General features: G+C 37.5%; 1 protein-coding gene across 1 annotated transcript in view; it reads left to right on the top strand.

Moving 5' to 3' along the window:
* Positions 1 to 19007, top strand: part of TRAPPC10 (trafficking protein particle complex 10) — a 43329-nt gene that overhangs the window by 608 nt on the left and 23714 nt on the right. Inside the window, exons 2-10 of the mRNA XM_010580399.1 lie at positions 6797 to 6850; positions 7540 to 7589; positions 8155 to 8236; positions 8943 to 9078; positions 10190 to 10386; positions 12101 to 12296; positions 13423 to 13534; positions 14578 to 14825; positions 17111 to 17257. Coding sequence (XP_010578701.1) covers positions 6797 to 6850; positions 7540 to 7589; positions 8155 to 8236; positions 8943 to 9078; positions 10190 to 10386; positions 12101 to 12296; positions 13423 to 13534; positions 14578 to 14825; positions 17111 to 17257 — 1222 coding nt within the window. The remainder of the gene's footprint in view (positions 1 to 6796; positions 6851 to 7539; positions 7590 to 8154; positions 8237 to 8942; positions 9079 to 10189; positions 10387 to 12100; positions 12297 to 13422; positions 13535 to 14577; positions 14826 to 17110; positions 17258 to 19007) is intronic.

Raw genomic sequence — 19007 nt, 5'->3', positions numbered from 1 at the left:
GCGGCCGTTTTCCCGTCGGCGGTGGCGGGCTGCCCGCCGCTCTGGGTGCCGGCGCTCGGGGCTGAGGGACGCGGCGTCTAGACGGGCTGTGGCGGCGGGATTTGCCTCTCGGCTGGTCTTTCCCCTCACGCTTCTAACGGGAGCGGGCAGGCTTGGGGTCGTTTCTGCGTGTTTCGGGGCGATAGTAAGTAACAGAAACGAATGTCATGCTTACAGGTGTTTAGGGAAAGAGATTCAAATACGACAATAGATCTTAAACCCCAAACTTCTTGCCGGCGAGCTTTGTGTAGCTCTGCTCTGGCTAAGAGAAGTCACGAGAAGTAAGGCATCCTCTGTGGTGAGGAGAGATTCCCACTGACACTATAATTTAATCTTCAACTACTGTGCTTTGGTTTCATCTCTGAGACGGTTTATTTAACAAACCGGATCGCGTGGTTCCAGCGATGAACGAGTTCCTTCAGGTGTTGGAGGCGAGTAGCTGGGACCTGTGCACCCTGGTCCTGGTGTAAAACACGAGCTCCTGTGCTCTTACAGGTTTAGAGGGTTGCGCACAAAAGTTCACTTAATACAAGCACGTGAACTAGACTGGACACTAGGAAGCATTTCTTTACCGAGAGGGTGGCTGAACATTGGAACAGGCGTCCTAGAGAGGTGGTCAGTGCCCCAAGCCTGTCAGTGTTTAAGAGGCATTTGGACAATGCCCTTAATAACATGTTTTACCTTTTGGTCAGCCCTGAATTGGTCAGGCAGTTGGACTAGATGATTGTTGTAGGTCCCTTCCAACTGAAGTAGTCTGTTCTAACTACATCTATAGTGCTCTTAATAAAAAATTAAGGTGTATGAGATCAGCACAGAGTTTGTTTTTTTTTTTTTTAAACAAAAGGTAACCTGCGGCTGTTTGTTCTTAGTCAAAAGTATCTCTATTGGTGACGTAACAAACTACATATTTGCACTTTATCAGCAAAACACTGGGAATGCTTTGTGTTGAAATAGAAGCTGTTTCACAGGTGTGTGTTGTCTTATTATGAAGTAAGCATTTATTGATGATTAAGGTCTTAGTCTGATACTGGTATTTGGAAAAAATGCCCAGCTGTAACCTCATAACTATATAATTATGGACCTCTGCGTGTATGTATATTTTCTTCAGACTATTTTATAAATGTGTTTTTTTCATTCTTAAACTTTTTCTTTTTTTTTTTTTTGGATGCAGTTCATAAACTGAAGTCAGTGGTATCTGTATTGAATCTTCTGTACTCGCCTACTTCAAGACCTTTGAAATCCATTTCACTTCAGATTTAAAGTCAGAAAAATGTACATATTGGAAACATCTGGAGGATATCATTGCCTTCCTTGTTGGTGTTATGCTACTGTTCAGGCTGTGGTGGATTGCTTTTTAGCAATAGGTGGATTGTTTGCTGGCTTTATCCTGTATTCAGAGTTGGAGAGTCTCTGTGTGTGTGTGTGGGGGGTGGTGGTGCATGTCAGCCCTTACTGTTCCTGTATGATTTGAATAAGTAACATATCTTTCAGGCTGCTGAAGTACACACAGTTCTACCTCAGGCTTGCTTTTTTGTTGGTAAAGGCAGAAAAGAACTCTGGCCCCTTTGTGCAAGGAAATCTTCAAAATTCCAAACGTTAAATTTCATCAGACTTCAGTCAAGCCCAATTATCTGATATTGAAAATTTCATATAGTGAGTGAGCATGCCTTATAGTTGCAAAACATTTTGGACTTATCACCATACAGTATGGTAGCAGCATGAGATAGGAGGTGAATGTTATGTATCATTTGTATGCCTTGCTCCTGGACTAAAGGAAACATTTCTGGTGCTGTGAACAAGCATGACAGTAGTATCTTTACTGGTGTGGACTAGAATGGCTTGGTCTGAGACAACCTAATTCAGAAAATAAGGCTAACTGAGCAAGAAGTGCTCAGAGATGACCTCTCCGGTGAATGTCGTAAAGGTGATTTGCTACCATTTTTAAACTAAAACATTTGCTTTTAATGGGGAATGCATTTTGGTTTAGCTGTGTTTTAGTTTCCTTTTTTCTCTGTGCAGAGAAGTGGAGTACTTGGAGACTGTAGTATTTCAAACAAATGCATTCAACAAAAATTACTTACTTGAAGGAAAGCTCTTCTAGGCGTTATATTGCTGGTGATTTATGAGGAGTGAAGCTTGGTCTTCCAGGGCAAGAATTGTCAGCTCAGTATTGGTTTATTGAAAAACACATTCAAAGCCACGATATTAGAAGCTGTTCAACAAATACAGTTTATCTTTTGTTTTGTGGTGCTGGTTTCAGGCAGTTGGAGTTGTCTGGGATAACTGCCCCGCCTAGCAGGTGCACATGAGAGGAAAACAGACCTGCAAGGGGATGGCTAGTTTTTGATTATATGAAGGAAGAGTGAAGGTTAAGTGAAGTCGTGTCTCTCGTTTTGCTATGAGATTTAGATTAATCTTTGTCAGGTAAACATTTGTATCGTGAAATACTCCTGTGAACTCTTAGGGTTTATTCTTAATAAGGGAGAACTGAAGGGAGAGTTTTGTTTGGAATGAAACTTATTTTCAACACTGTGCATACCAGAGATGCTTTGTAAACAAATGTTGTTATCTACTTGAAGTAAATTTTCCAGTACTCTGAAAGGAATGCTTCTTTGGTAAAGAGTGTTATGCTTTCAAATCTGTGAGTTAGACTGCATTGTAACAGTAGTTATTTGCTATATTGGTACAATCCTGAATTCAGCGCTCTGTATATACAGACTTCAGCCTATAGAATAAAAAAGACAGATTCCACGTGGCTTGTGTAATTGATGCCAATTGCAAACCACCATAGTTTTAATAGAGAATTTAGACTAATAGAATTCAGCTAGGCAAACTGTCTAACCAGAAACTTCTAGAGATGTTTTCTCTAGGCAAACAGGCAACCGTATTTTTTAAGTGTGGAAAAAGTAGTATATTCATGGAAAGATGCTGTTCCTTTATGTTTTTTTCCCTTTTCTCAAGATGGCAGCATCCCGTGTAGTATTAAATCGTTTTTGTCAGTTAGGACTGAGCACCATCATGACTCCTTTCCAAATTAGTTTGAATCACATTTTTATACTGTCGATCTTACTAGATTGTTAACTCACTGGGGAGTTACATTGTCCAGCTGTGGTTATGCTCACTCTGGCACGTTACCTTGCAAACTCTCAATTCAAGTTTGTAGCAATTTATTTTCATTGCTACCAGAGCTTGCATGTTTACAAAGCATTTTGAGTCAGCTTCTAGCTTTCTTGGCTGCTGTAGAAATATTATTTTTAGCATCATGAATTGTTTTGTATTTGAAGAGGCAAGTTGAGTGTTTGCATCGGACATCTTGAACTTGGGTAGTTTCTTTGCAGTGTTGACTTGACATAATATTGAAAACAATGCAGATTACTTTCCTAGGAAACATAAACAATGTTGCTTGCTTCTCATGAGTCCTATTTGAAACTTTAATTTGAGAAAGTCTTTGGAACTTTAATGTTCTTACACGTACATATCAGCCAAGTGTTCTGATGAAAGAACTCGTCCTTATGTAGCTGGTTTGCGCTTAAATTATTAGCTCTGTCTATCCATACAAAGAGGAAGCTGAAGACTGAAGACAATCCTGCTAAATGAAGTAATGAATAGGTTTTTCAGAGCTTTCCTACCAAGCTGTTCTTTTGTAATTATCTTCATGCAGTTGTTGAATAGTCCTTATCAGCTTGTAGTATCTGTCTATATATTGTGTCTGTGCATATTTGTTCTCACTGTCGACACTCTGTCTTAGTACAGTGAACTTTATATGTAATCTTTGGAAAGAATGGGATGCATCGCTTTCATCTGGTCCATGTTCAGAATGTGCTGTGATACAGCAAGAGCAAAACCATCAGCAAAATCATTGTAGGCCTGAGAACAGAAAAAGTTTGCAAATATCTACAAGAGGAGCATAAACAGAAAAGGTTAATAAAAGTAAAGGGGGGCAATTTTACATCTTTTTGGAGTGAAAATAAATGCTTGGAGTTAAGAATATTGTTCTGGGACTGGAAGAGCTTGATGCAAAAGTTCCTCTGTTACTAGTAGGTAGATGTAATAAAAAATGTGCCAACAGGAAGTGGCATGTAGCCCAGGTGATTAGAATGATTTGCTGCTAGTGAGACCCTTTAAATAACTATATTCTATAAATGGATTTTCCCTGTTCTCAAACAGGACTCTTGTCTGCATTGTAAGTCATCACTATCATATAGTTGATCCAGTATTATTCTGTACTTAAATATCTGATTACATATGTCATGAGAAGCAGCAGCATATTCTTGTTAGTGTTAACGCCTATTTTACAGATTTGGTAGTGCAGCAGTAAGTAAAGATGTAAAGTTTTACTAAAGGATTTTCTTCTGCAGGCGACTAATCAATCAGCTAAGATTTTTATATAGCAATTAAGCTGTCTTGTGTTTCAGTTTTCAGACCTCTTTTGAACATGAATCTGGGTTGCGGGGGAGGAGGAGGAGCTCTAAAAGAAATAAATACGAAAAACCCACCAGCCGTCCAAAATTTCAGGTGGATCCCCTTATAACAGGCTAGTGAATTATGAAAGAAGATTCATAGCAGAACTTTTTACCAGTGGAAAAATAAGTGGGATCAGAAAGGTTAGTTGTGACTGATATTTGGGGATAAAAACTAAACAAAACCACACCAAAGTGTAGTCTTGGCACAGAGCTCTTTTAAAGGTATTTGAAGCCTTTTATCTCAGTTGACTGGGTTTGTCATTGGTATCAAAGGAAAATATTTGTCTGCTTTAGTCATCTGACCTCAGGAGTTTTCATTTTACACTGCCTGTGTAGTTAGTGGGTTGGGATGATTTCCTCTAGAGGGGAAAAAAATTAATAGTGGGATGTTCAGATACTGCAGTGACAAAGCCTATAAGCACCTAAGAAGTTTGGAAAGTGTTCTTGGGGATTTTGGTGTTTTTTAGGCAGGCATCAAACTAAACAATGTCAATATTTTATGGTTCTTTTGTATCACCTGCCACAAAGAGTATGTGTTCCTCTTGGGAGTCCTGGTAAGGTGGTCATTCTGGTTCTTATATCATGCCTGTACAGATTTGCAGCAGAACAAGCATCCTAGACAGGGTTGGCGGGAAGGGAGGATGGCTGCGTTGGCTTGATCTACCAAAATATCAGGGATAAAGACAAGGAGGACAGAATGGAGGAAAGGAAAATATGGGACCAATAGTACAAAATTTTTGAAATGAATAGTTTGACCATTCACGTGGCCTTCTGGAGCTATATTGACTAGGTTACTCAGTCACCTTTGCATTATGCTGTAACCTAAACAAGGAGTGTTTTGGCATTAGATGCCCATTTCGGTTCTTGGCTAACGTAATTTTCAGAATTTTTCCACAGGATTAGCTTTATGGTTATGAGCTGCTCTATAGAGATACAGCCTGCCCTTGAACAAATGATAGAGACATTCTTTACTTGGTTTACGTAATGAGTTTTTACAGCCAGGTTCACAATCAAGACTCGTTTGAGTAGGTTTGGTTCCCCTTTTGCCTGACCTGGCTGTCTTAGCATTTTGGATGTCAGTTTGGTGGACATCAAGTCTTTGAAGGTCATAGATATGTTTTTAACTTACACTGTCTGATTCAGTGTTTGATTAAGGCTTATTGTAAAACCCTTTTAAGGTTCTGCTGCTTTATTTGCATTTGATGTCTGGACAGATACCTGTTTGTCTTAATTTGTTTGTGAAGCGTTTAGGTAAGTAGCAAAGGGCATACCTTCTGAACTTTGTAATGTGGGAAGAAGGGAAACATGCTTTCTCCTTTCTTCCCTTTCTCCAAAGTATTTCTTTTTAATGTATATCATTTGAACATTACTGCTTTCTATTATTTTGTTAGTTAAAATAATACATGGTAGCAGTGTTTGGTCTGTGTTCAAAAGATAGCTGATGTATTTTTCATTGAAGGTCTGTTCTCCCTTTTCCTCTGATCCTAGACGATAGTCTTGCCTTGATCATAAAACACGTTCTCATGTGTATTTTACGTGCCCTCAAAACCAATGCAGGAGGAAAAAATTGACCGGTTTTAAAATGAATATGCCTTTCTTAAGCTGATAATAGGATGTGGTTGTCTGCAATAGCAGGGTGCTTAAACATTATCATTTAGTAGCTCCTCTGTATTCTGGAGTCCTTTTTACCCAGGATGTTGAATTCTGAAATTTTTTTGTGGCATACATTAGATTTTTAGGTACAGTACAGAAAGAGGACTTTGTTGTGCTCCAGAGGTAAAATACGTGGTTCATTCTTTCAGTTAGGCTCCAAGCTTCGCGGGCTATCGTTTTGATGTGGTCATCATGCTGTTGCTAAATCACTAAGCTGCCTTTCACCTTCTATGGGCACTAATGAGTTGCAAATCAATAGACTGTTCTCCATGCCCTAGCTCATAGAGATGTTGTAACTTGGTATAAGATAGCATTAACAGTATGACTAACGCTTGTTTTGGTATTCGTTTTGGACATTTGTTTATAGTCTTAAATAAGATTTGGTATGGTACACTTAATTCAGACAAAACAGGATGAAGGTGAAGAGTCAAGAATAAAGTGCTTTCTGGAGACTTAAGGCTAAAGCACTAATAGTCGGGTGGGGTTTTTTTGTTTGTATTTTATTTTTTAACTATTCTAGGAAATTGTATCATTGAATAACAGCTATTGTGGTCAGACATCAGAAGAGCTGGCTTTGCTTGTTCTGGCATTTAATCACTTTTAAAATTTAAACTTAATTTTTTTTTATTGTACGGTTATAGAATTATGCTAGTGGCTGATAATCAAAATAATATATATGAGGAAATTGGGAAAAGGTGAGTGGACTAGAAAAGGGTTTCCAAGATAAACTAAAGCATGCTAAATTACTGTGGAGGTAATGCCTGGCTGTGTGCCAGGAGATGAGATTGCATGGTGGGAGGAAGAAGAAAGGATGTCAGGTACTTCTTCAGCCATAGCTCCCTGTTCCACAGGAAGGTAAGAAGAAGATCTTTCTGTTCAGGTTGGGCTGTACAATGGCAGATGATCATAAAAAGGAAATGGGTGGAAAACTACCAGGAACTAGCAGAATTGCCTATATGCCTGTTAAAATCTTCATTGAAAAATGTAGCAATTCAGCTCAAGAGATCCTGGGGAAGGGCGGGGTGGGAGGAGGAGGGGCAAGAGTAGAGTCTCTGTAGGAGGAAATAAAAAATTTTTTTAGAATTAAATTGCAGTCTTTAGTAGAGGAGAGTGCAGCCAGCCAAAGATGAGGCAGTAAGGAGGAAGTACAGGGAAGGGAGCAATAGCTGTGATAACTTAGGGCAACATGCAGATGAGAGATTTAATGAGCGGTACCATTAAACTAGTATGAGCCAGCTCATGCTCCCACATTTAGAGAGTGCACATGACATAACAGATTTTAGCATTATGATCAAATGCAGTGGCAAATATATTTTGACCTTCCTCCCTTCTCATTTGGATGTGTCTGTTTACCAGACGTCAAATGCCATGTCTTCTGTTTAAGTCTCATGAAAGACTATTTGGGCATTATGTGTTGGCTAGTGTGGTCGACGGGTCAGTTTGGATTCAAACATGTTGTGACAAAGTACCTTGTTGCAGAGTTTACCATCTCTTTGCTCAAAGATGCTGATAACCATCAGAAGTTGGAAGAACTTACATAAGCCTGTCTTTTCCTTGTCACGTCCTCCCTGTACCCAAAGGAAAAAACCAGAATTTAAGAATTTATATTCATAGGCTACTGATAGTATATTTCTTCATATGGTAGACCCTAAAATTTGTTCCGTCTTGTATATAAGTAGCTACTCCAATGGTGTTGCATTTAATGCAGTTGTTCAAAGCCCAAGTGATTAAAGCCTAACCACAGATCTGTGTGTCAGTGTAGGGCCAGCTCCAGGGGACTTGCGCCGTGTTAACAGACCTGATGTTTCTGAAGGCAGCAAGAACAGCGTGGTGGTCAGGGAGCTGCTTCGTATTAACAGCAGCCCCGGAATAATGGGGACGGAAGAATCAAACCCTGTAAAGCACAAAACGTGTGCTAATGCTAATTTTCTCGTGGTAGGCCCAGCTACAGAAGGGATGTGAACCACTGTCTAACTAGATGAATGCTGTTCACTTTCAGGTGCTGGAGATCAGAATTTATTTACTTCCTTATATCCTACGCTTTCTCAGCAGCTTCCTAGAGAACCCATGGAATGGAGAAGGTAATCTTACATTTTATTCTGTGATGCTATTTCAGTGTGTGTTTTTAGACTTGGGACAGTGTGCATTTGTGCTCTGAGAAGCTCTTACTATAAATTGAGTTGAATATAGCAACTGACTTGAGGAAAGGAGAACTTAGATAATCCAGGTAAATGATGTTCAGGATGATCATTTCCAGTCAGCTATGTTGAGCTTGACCTAAAAAAAAAAAAATGATAGTAATGCTGTGTTTCTCTTGTTGGTTTTGTGGTTTGTGGGTTTGTCTTGGTGTGTGCCTTGATGTGCTTTGGCAGCCATGTTCTGAAAGTGACGTGCTTTCTTCTTAATGAGAATATAGGTAGAACTTATGTGGAATTAGATGTACTTTCCTGCAAAGAGTTTGGCATGGCACACTGTTTTCTGATTGGAAAAAAGTATTTTAGGAATTTTCTTGTTTGGAATTTTCTACTTTTAGAGGTCCTAGAGATACCGAAAATATTTTAATAAAAGCTGAAAAGCTTCTAGCTCCTGTTCTTGCAAAAAGGAGCATCTATCTCATTTCAAGTGATACCAAATTTTAGTTAACTTTATACAAACTGCAGTAAGTGTAGTTTGTGAGTTTCCAGTACCAGAGTATTTCAGTTTATTCCTCTTCCCCAAAATGCATGTTCATTTTTGTATTCTGCTACGTATGTCTCATCCACTAATTTCCGTTTTTAAACTTTGTAGGTCTTATGGCCGTGCTCCGAAGATGATTCATCTAGAATCTAACTTTGTTCAGTTTAAAGAGGAGCTACTACCCAAAGAGGGGAATAAGGCCCTTTTGACTTTTCCCTTTCTTCATATTTATTGGACAGAATGCTGTGTAAGTATTAGGAAAACATCATGAAAAACTGAGTACTTGGATTTAGAAATGAAATTGTTTTAACTTTCTGCTTGTGCTCTCTGGTATTTTTCATTTGCTTTTCATGCTTATTTGAACAATTAAGTCTCTGTTGCATAAGCATGCATACCCAATATTATTGGAAATAAAACTTAGTCAGCTTGAGTACTTTTTGCCATAAGCAGTTTTTCTTTGTAATGTTGCTTGACACCAAGAGGACAGGCTTTTGAATAACCTATTTTCAGTACTTTGTCATGAAAAAACCTGGGATCTAACAGTGTTACTGTGGTAGCCCAGCACACTTGCTTCATAATACAGAAATGTGGCCAGAGTATTTCAGTTATGATCTATGCACGAGGTTAAATCTCAACGTACGTGTTTTTTCTTTAGTTCATCTTCCATATGTGTCAGGTATTAGTACATGTCAGCAATCTAAACTGGGCAAGATTTGGAATGTCTTAATCCTGTTTATCTACAGTTCACTGCTTTTTGGTTGGCCTCTCTTATGAATTAATTATCCAGTTGAAGGACAAAGGTGACATTTGATCTGTGACCAATCAAAAAGTATCCAGAAGAGCCTTAAGAGCTGTCTGAATTGATCTGTTTAAAATCAACCCAGATGCCAAAAAAGTGCCAAACAATGCTTCTGTATTTTTTTGATTATTATGAAAAAGCTTTTAAACAGATGAAGATTTGAGCAGTGTTAGAAGGCACAAATATCGCACTTCTGTTGCTGTGTGAGAATAAAACAGTTCAGCTTTGTAATTTCAAACATGTTTTTTGTTGTAAAGTTCAAGAATGTGTAAAATAAGAATTTAAATTATGTTTAAAAGTCTTCATTTCAGTAATCTAAAGAATGATTAACATACCAAATACTAAGATATATTTACTGTTAACCAAAGTACTAGAAATAAATTCAAATCCCCAGACCTTACTATACTTTACCTCATTTGATTTCTTTCAGTAAGTGAACTTATTGTCACTAACTCTATTTGATATGTCTTTCTGTTTGGCTTCTGTTGGAACAAAATTTGCCTTTTGAAATTGTTCAGAATGTCTGTTTGATTTGATGGTTCACCACTTCCCATCCCAGGACACGGAAGTGTACAAAACTACAGTCAAGGATGACATCACCAAGTGGCAGAATGTTCTCAAGGCCCACAACTCAGTGGACTGGCTAATTGTGGTAGTTGAGAGTGATGCCAAGAAAAAGAACAAAACAAATATCCTTCCCCGAACCTCTATAGTAGATAAAATAAGGAATGACTTCTGTAATAAACAAAGTGACAGGTAAGCATTCTCTTACTTGCAAACATTTTAACCTTTTGACTAGCGTACTGATTTAAAAACTCAACTCCCTATGTAACAGGTTCCTTGCTCATTTAAGGACTTTCCTTGATGTCCAGCATTCAAACTGATGGTACCGTAAGACCTGTGCTTTGAAGAAGACTGACACAAGCAATAAAGGGAGAAGTTTGTTTTCGCTTCTTCCTGGATTCATGGTGGCTTTGAAATGTGTTTCAAAAAGCTTTCAAGTATCTCCTCCTGGCTAAGAGAGGTTTAAGGGGAACAGTGTGGTAATAATCAGTTTTTAGAACTTCATTTTTTTTGTTTGCTTAGGTGCTTGCAAGAATGTAATTACAGGTAGTGGGAGTGAAGTGAGAGGGGAATATGAAACCAATAGGGTTCATTTTTTACCATTGTACTTTCTGCCTTTCGCTTAATCACCTTTCCACTATGAGGTGATTGACTTAAAGCCAGTTTCTTCAGATGTTTTTATTCTAAGGAAAATAATAATGAATATATGAAATTGTTTTTGCTTTCATTAAAGTGAACAAAATACACAAATCTTAATTTGAAACTAACTTTAATAGATACTGTCTTCCTTATTCTGAAACATTGCACTGAATCTATTATATATTACACTTTTTTTTCTTTTAACCTTAAGAGTTAACTTTAAACAGATTTTCCCCCTAAGAATGAGTGGCAGGATAAGCATTTGAAGTTGAAAAGAGTAGACGGAAGCACTCATTGCACCTTGGTGTGAGCTGACAGTGACTGACAGGTCAGCATGTTATAACATGCTGTACGTTGGCAGCACTTTCTTTGTACCTAGACAGTGTTTGATATATTACAGGACTATTTGGGCCAATAGTTTCAACAACTCTGATCTAGTTTGCTTTTGGTTTCTAACTGATTGATTGGCTTGGTTTAATCATTTTGCCATAGGATAAGATGACTTTTCTAACCACAAATTGTGTTATTTGGATGAGAGATTTTCCTGTCTTTAGAGATATAGGTAGGTTTTTGAATGTTGCTAAACTGTGATAGAAAATCCAAGGAAAGAAGAATGCTCTAAAAAAGGCTGATTTACTTGTGAATTAATGGGATCTGTTTATTTATTTATTTTCTGAGAAAAGCAGTGGAAGTTTTAGCACATAGGACATGTAAAAACAAATTGAGATACTGTAAGAATATATTATGGAGGATTATTTTAAGGGACTTGGGAAAGCCTGACTGTATGTGATCTAATGGATCATGATTTGTATCTTGCATAATCCTTGCCAGGAGTAACTGTAATTACTGTTCGGCTGATTTGTATTGCTAAGCAGACTTTTTTCTTGGATGGCTGCACCATTACTTATGTTTAAGTAATTGGAATAATGTATCCATTATTTGCTTCAAAAAAAGTAAAGCTTTATAGCACTCATTTTGTGGAAAATGCTTAACTCTTAAACTATACCACAGACTTAAACATACATGGAAAAGTTTTAAAAAATCCACCAAAACCCACCCAAACAAAAACCCCTCAAAACCCCAACATATCTGCCCACAAAGAAACTTAACCCTCAACCTTGGTTTCTTCCTCTGATTAGTGTTGAATGAAAAACTATATTTTTTTTTCACTCTGAATCTGCCAGGTGTGCACAATATTCAACTGTGCATTTATATGTGAATTTTATGTTTACCTCCTCAAAAATAATTTTTATCAATTTCTTTACAGATGTGTGGTACTTTCTGACCCTTTGAAAGACTCTTCCCGTTCTCAGGAATCTTGGAATGCCTTCCTGACCAAACTCAGGACATTGCTTCTCATGTCTTTTACCAAAAACTTAGGCAAGTTTGAAGATGACATGAGAACTTTGAGAGAGAAAAGGACTGAGCCAGGGTGGAGCTTCTGCGAGTATTTCATGGTCCAGGTAAGAGTCTCTTTTTATTGAAGAAAGTACTTGAGTCCTAGTTTTAATAATGGCGCTTTTTTTTTGTAGTTGGTTTTCTGGTACTTTTAATGTTCTGCTTGTTCTTTGAGGGTTGGGGCAAGAAATATGAAGACTGGTATAAAAGTAGCATTTTTAGATCTTGTTTGCAGCAGGTTTGTGTTACGTTGTAATACAGTGCTGTTACAGAAGCAGAATCTTTTCAGGCTTGTCAAAGTTTTGTGAACCTCAACTGAAGCAAACAAATTGCATCTAGAAAGTGTTTTAGTAGTTGCTCTTGGATTTTGGGTAAATATCCCATTACTGTGCCTGTGCAAAGACACTCAGACTTGTAATTGGTATTTAATATGAATGTTGCTATCCTTTCTTTGTTTAGATTATTATCAGTATGTATGAAGATAATTTTTACATAAGTGTCTATTTTGAAGTAATCCATATAGAGAATGCCTTGAATTCAATTTTTTTGTATTTCTAAATAGGTCTTTGTTTTAGTTGGTATAGAGAAAAGCAAGAAACTCTCGTTCAATAGAACTGAAAGTCTTGATTCCTGTGGAGTTTTCAGGTCCCTGTACAGTGCTGTCCTCCACACCAATTCCACCTCATCTTCATGTCTCCTTTGACTTCATGTGCTACCTCTTGCATATGATATATCTAATTCTCAGACTTTTTCTACTTGCCACTTTGGCTGTCTGCTCTGTGTACAACTGAATCTTTATTGATGCTGCAATTAGTGTCTTCAGAGTGTAAACAGAGGGGAAAAAATTATTACTATTATGGGAGAAGAGTCTTCAGCAATTTTTTTGTTTTTTGAAACTCTCTTTTGAACTTTTAATAGATGTATGAACAATATCTTGTAGTCAGTTAGGATCTGGATACATAAAATTTACTGGCATAGCTGTATGACTTAATTTTTTGTGAACTTCCCTGTGTTAGGAAGAAATGGTGCATCTGCTACAGTGGCAGGTTTTCCTGTATGTGTGAATACTGGAAGGGGAAGAATGTTGCAAAAAGTAGTTCCCAGAGCTATATATATGGATGGGGGCAGGCTGTAACACCAGACATGGCTAATATCAGTAACATGCTCCTTGTATTGCTTGTGTGTCAAAAGGAAGAACTGGCCTTTGTCTTTGAGATGCTGCAGCAATTTGAGGATGCGCTAGTGCAGTATGATGAACTGGATGCCTTGTTTTCTCAATATGTTGTCAACTTTGGGGCTGGTGGTAAGTGTCTTAAAATGTTAAATAAATGTTAAGTGTATTAATTTCTTCACTATGCTTCTGCTAAACAACCCAGTGCTTTGGGTACCATATGTGTACATGGGAGAAAAAGATGGTACATTGCAGTGAAGATGCACTAGGCAGTTTGTGCTCTTGTTTTATGCTGTATGCAAACTCAAGACTATAACATCAGTTGTAGTCTATTAAAGTTTTGTTTTTAATCTCCTAGGCTTAGAAGCAATTTTTATTGAAAACCTGTGTTTGACTCGATAATCATTACAAACAGAGCCCTGAAACTCTGTAATTACTGAAGTATTGATCTAGTTGAGATACAGTTGCTGTTTTCACAGCTGACTGCTGAGTTATTCAGTAAAGAGCGTCCTGAAGAAGTGTATTCAGTTTTGCCTCAAATTACATGAGACACTTGGTAGTCACTACAAAACTGAGTAGAAATATGTGTTAAATCTTCTGTAGTGCAGATTAAACTTGCTCTTCAAGAAAAATTATTGTGCAAGGAGTATCAAATAACATTAAACTGTTTTAATGAGCTAAAGCACATGTTGTTGTTACATAACAGCTTTAATCAGGTACGTGTTATGAATCTGGTAAAAATATAGTGCAGGAGTAATTGCAGTGAAATATATTTGTCCTGACTGAACCTGATGCTGTACCTGGAAGTCGGGGCACATCTATCCAAGATGGCTGAGTAAGAAATACTAAAGTAGATAAAGCTTGTTTGTTTTGAACTTCAGGTATGCTTAATTGCTAAGAAATACATTACAAACTGATTGCCACTATACTAATAACAAATACACAATTAAGACAAAATGCCTATGGGGTTTGAATGTTCTGAGATTCAGTTATCTACTTAGCTGTCTAAGTTCTGCTGTTTTTTTGTTTTGTTTTCGAAGTTAAGACATTTAAGTCACTTATCCATTTGATAAACTCTAGAAAGAATAAACCAGCTTGCAACCTCTGGAGGGAGGATGAAGAGGCTTTGATAGAAAGCAGTGGTTGATTTTTGGATATTAACTTTATTTACATAGATGGTGCAAACTGGCTGACGTTTTTTTGCCAGCCAGTGAGAAGCTGGAATGGTTTAATTCTCCGAAAACCAATAGACATGGAGAAGAGAGAGCTAATTCAGAATCAAGAAGCTACTCTACTGGACTTGCGTAGTTACCTATTTTCTCGCCAGTGCACGTTATTAATCTTCCTGCAGAGGCCATGGGAGGTTTCCCAGCGAGCGTTGGAGCTTCTTCACAACTGTGTGCAAGAACTCAAGCTATTAGAAGTGAGTCAGTGTAATATATTCCATTATGTGAATGATTTTATCCAATGATGATCTAACAAGATTTTTGAAGTTCAGATGTCGGTGACCAGAATACAGTAAGCACTGGCTGCGAGTTATCAAAATGATGCTGTAATAACAGATTGTGACAGTGCTACAGCTGAGTGTTTCATCATGAGGATGTCTTTGGAAAGAAATTTGGAGACATCACATCCAAAAAAACCCCCTGTATTTAGTTAAAATATTCTAGTTTTCACCTGGAAGGTTCTTAAGATGGTAGGTATTTGTCTGCTTCTTTCCTGGATTTATTACCAGTCACTTGAACTATAGTTCCCATCATTTAAATCTATAACAGTGTTGTATTGAAGAAAATAAGGCAGAGCGGTTAAGTTGCTGATATGCAGGCTAGTAGTCTGTAACAAAAAGCAGTTTTGAACTAGAAACAATATCTACAGTAGGGCTTCTTACTGCCCTGCAAGTTGGACGCTGCTTTAATTGCCTTTTGTCATTCTTTGTGATTCCTTTTGGTGCCCAGTAATACTCTTCTGGGTTACGTATGTGTCTCTGGCTATCTCATCCAATGACAGAAGAAAGAGGTAGAAACAAGTGACAGTGTTCAAAGCTTTTTGTCAGCTTGCATGCCTTCATGCTTTATCCTTCCTCCTCCCATACTTTAGTTTCTGCTGATGTTTTTTAATCCTCTAAAGAGGCTTTATCAGGGATGTTGTACACTGATCATCCTCCATGTAGGACCACAGATGTCTATGAATTGAAATACATCTTTAAGAACAGCATAGTGTGCATGAGAATATTTCTGGATTTCACCTTGTGACTCATCCATGTCCTTAATCCCATGGGTGTCTGGTTCTCTGTTAGTTTTATCTCTGCTATTATAACAGTAGCTGCTAACTTTTGCCTGACATTGTGATAGTAAGTTCCATAAATTCCATCTGTTCATCTGTATTTAAAACCAGAAAATCTACTTCAGATGCGTTGCCAACACCTTCATGTATTCTAAAACTAACATGTAATTCCCATAGCTAGTATGTTTTTCCGTGTGTGTTGTGTGGTTGGTTTTTTTTTCTTTCCAAAACAAATACATGCAGCCTCCTAAATCTCTGAAGGTACTTCCTGCAGTTCCCCTTTTGCTCCACTGCAAGTCTGTCCTGTGCCTCCAACGTTCGGGGCTCTTCTCTGCACTATCTCTTACTTCTGCTTTTTCTGTCTTGATGTGGTGATCCAAACTGAGTGCGGGTGTTCAGGGCGAGACAGTGACACTTATTTGTGCATGCCATGTAGTTGTCCCTGTTGTGATCCTTTTTCTTAATACAGACAAACCTCTTAACATGGCTTGACACCACTGAAGACATAGCAGAAATCTAAACTACTCTGATGATCTTTCTCTTCCTGAAAATTCTTTCAGAATTAAGATCTTCTTTTTTTTTTTCCAAATGCGTTGTGCTTGCACGTTGAACTTCCCTATCACATTAGTCAATTACCTAGTTTATTATGTGTTTCAAGACTTCCGTAGTCTTTCTAAAAGGAATATTTTTGCATTGTTTATGAACAGGATTTTGAGACACCATTGTTGTGATTATATTCCAGATCTTTAGTTATACTCATCTTTATCTTGATTCTTGAAATATTCTAGTATCAAAATCTCCTGTCTTTCTCTATCATGTCCTGACTGATAATCCTTTCTTGGTATTTTTTTTCTTTCTTTCTTTTTTTTTTCTGTGGGTTTTTTTCTTTGTTTGTTTTTATCTCCATTCTTTAATTAGTACTCCATGACAGATGTCTTATCCTTTGATTAACAAACTTACTGTTGTGAAGGAAACTTAGACTAATTTCTTTTTTCAGGTGTTTTAATCTACTTCTCAATGTAGTTTTAATTTCAGTCACAGTTAGATCGATGTCTCCTTAGGAAAGTAGTAGTATATTTACAGAAATTTTTCCTAACTCTGCTTTCCTTGGGCTTAGTCCAAATTTTTGGAGTTTTTCCAACTACTAGTACCTATTAGTCTTCTTTTCCTTCTCTTTCATCTTAGTGAATGTATCAAATCTAGTTAATATAATCACTGTTTAGTTGCTTAGCTGTCCGTGTTTCATGAACTAATACATATAAATTATTCAGGAGGTAGTGAGAATTGGCCTGTTTTTTGTGTATTCTTAGAGTAAGCTCTTCCAAGAGGCTCTGCTACATTGTATCAAGAAAAGTATTTTGCTGAAAGTATTTTGTCATCTGACTAATGTTTGTTTTCCAGTTAATTTTATCTGTTCATCTTCAGGTCTCTGTTCCTCCTGGAGCTTTGGATTGCTGGGTATTTTTGAGTTGTTTGGAAGTCTTACAAAGAATAGAAGGCTGCTGTGATAGGGCTCAAATAGATGCGAATGTTTCCCACACAGTTGGCTTATGGAGCTATGCCACTGAGAAGGTGAGCAAATGATGTGTTGCAGGTGTGGTATTACAATTTTGTTTCTGTGGAACAGATTTTGCACTTTGTTGTGGAATTTAATATGGGGTTTGGTATATTTTCTTGAGCCTAGTCTAGATGAGACATCCAGGTTTATATCCACTTTTCCCACTGTCAGATGAGACCTAGGAATAACTAGGGTGTGTTCACCTCTTTGTCCCCCCCTCACTCACCACTAGTTTGATAATGACCGGCTAATTAAACTCCAGAAAGAACTCAGTCCGTGTTGACTGAGAGAAGGAGCGTGAACTTCAGTTGTAGCAGGAGAAGCTGCCCGGATTTGGATGCATTTAGCATTATAAATATAGATTACAGCAATCTGTTTACAGAGTTCATTATGTCTTCAGTATGTTAGTATGGTAGTAATAGATCCTAACTTCACTGAAGGTGTTACGTTTGGCGGCTTGCGAAAGAGGCAAATAAATAATAATTTGCAATTTTTCATTTACCACCCCTTACCGTAAAGTAAAAGTTGTAAAGTGGCCTTTTCAGTTTGGTTAAGCCCCCTCCCTGATTATGTGAATACCTTTTCAAGTTCTACTTATTCTGTTTCTATGTAAGAGTTGGTGTCCAAGGTTGTTACTGCTTTCCACTGTTGAAAAACAGTTTAGAAAGATGACAAACTCCAGAAACTACTGAAATAGCATACTGTGATCTTCATGGATGTTGTTGAAGACTGGCATAAGCTCATCCTCTTGTTTGCGTAGCCTGTAGATTTCTGTTTCTTTTAATCATAGTTTGTTCATATTTCAGTAGATTTAGGAATCCTCTGGCTGACCCTAGAAGATCCTTGTCTTATTACAAAAGCAGAGAAAGACAATTTCACTGTGAAGAGTTACTGTTTAAAAAAAGGTGGGGGAGGGTGAGATCAGAAGAAAGGAAATAAAGAATTGTTTAAAGTGGTGATGGGTGCATCAGATTCTTCCCATGCTCCTTACATGTTTCTGTGGAAGGTGTATACCTGAGTTGGAAATGTTCCTCCTGTTCATAGCTCTTCTGACATAAAGGGTAAAGGGAAAAATTGTAGGATAATGAGTAGCAGTAAGGTGGAACAGACGGAATGAAAGAAACTTAGCAACTAATGACAAAATTAAGTGGAATTAAAAAAAAAAGTTAATGGTCATGTCATATTACTCTACACCATATAAAATGGAAAAGCTGAGACCTTTTTTCTTTTGTGGGCTTACCTTTGTAGTTGAGTTATTCTAAATGAATTAACCAAATGACCAACAGAACTGAACTTCTTTAAGACAGTATCCTCTGCTGATTTCTGGGTATCAAGTGTACCAGCTGCTGTCTAGAAGGAATTCTATGGTAGTTGTGTGGCACTGTTTGAACACCATTAGCTATGCTAATTGTCTCTTTTGCAAGAAGGTTTTTACCTGAATACAATACTTTGGGTGAATTTGCAGGCTTGTCTAATCAGTGTACTGAAGACTGCCTGCATTTCTTGATTATATAGTTTTCAAAAATACAGACCCAGTTATTAGAAATGATCTTTGGCGATTATTGCCAAACATCTCAAGCTTTGTCTATTTTTATATGGAAAAACAGAAGGATTTATTCTGGTTAGGTGTTATGCATGTAGGGATGTGTGTGTATATGCATGTGTTCCAGTGTTACCTGAGTCAGTAACTTGTATGCAATTTAATTATTAATAAAATTAATTTCTACTGTGAGAATAACAGTTAACTTTTGAAAGGTTCTCTGT

Source organism: Haliaeetus leucocephalus, unplaced genomic scaffold (genome assembly GCF_000737465.1).
Source record: "Haliaeetus leucocephalus isolate CR32 unplaced genomic scaffold, Haliaeetus_leucocephalus-4.0 Scaffold702, whole genome shotgun sequence".
NCBI lineage: Eukaryota > Metazoa > Chordata > Aves > Accipitriformes > Accipitridae > Haliaeetus > Haliaeetus leucocephalus.
The sequence above is the reverse complement of the archived record's forward strand: the minus strand, read 5'-3'. Positions and strand labels throughout refer to the sequence as shown.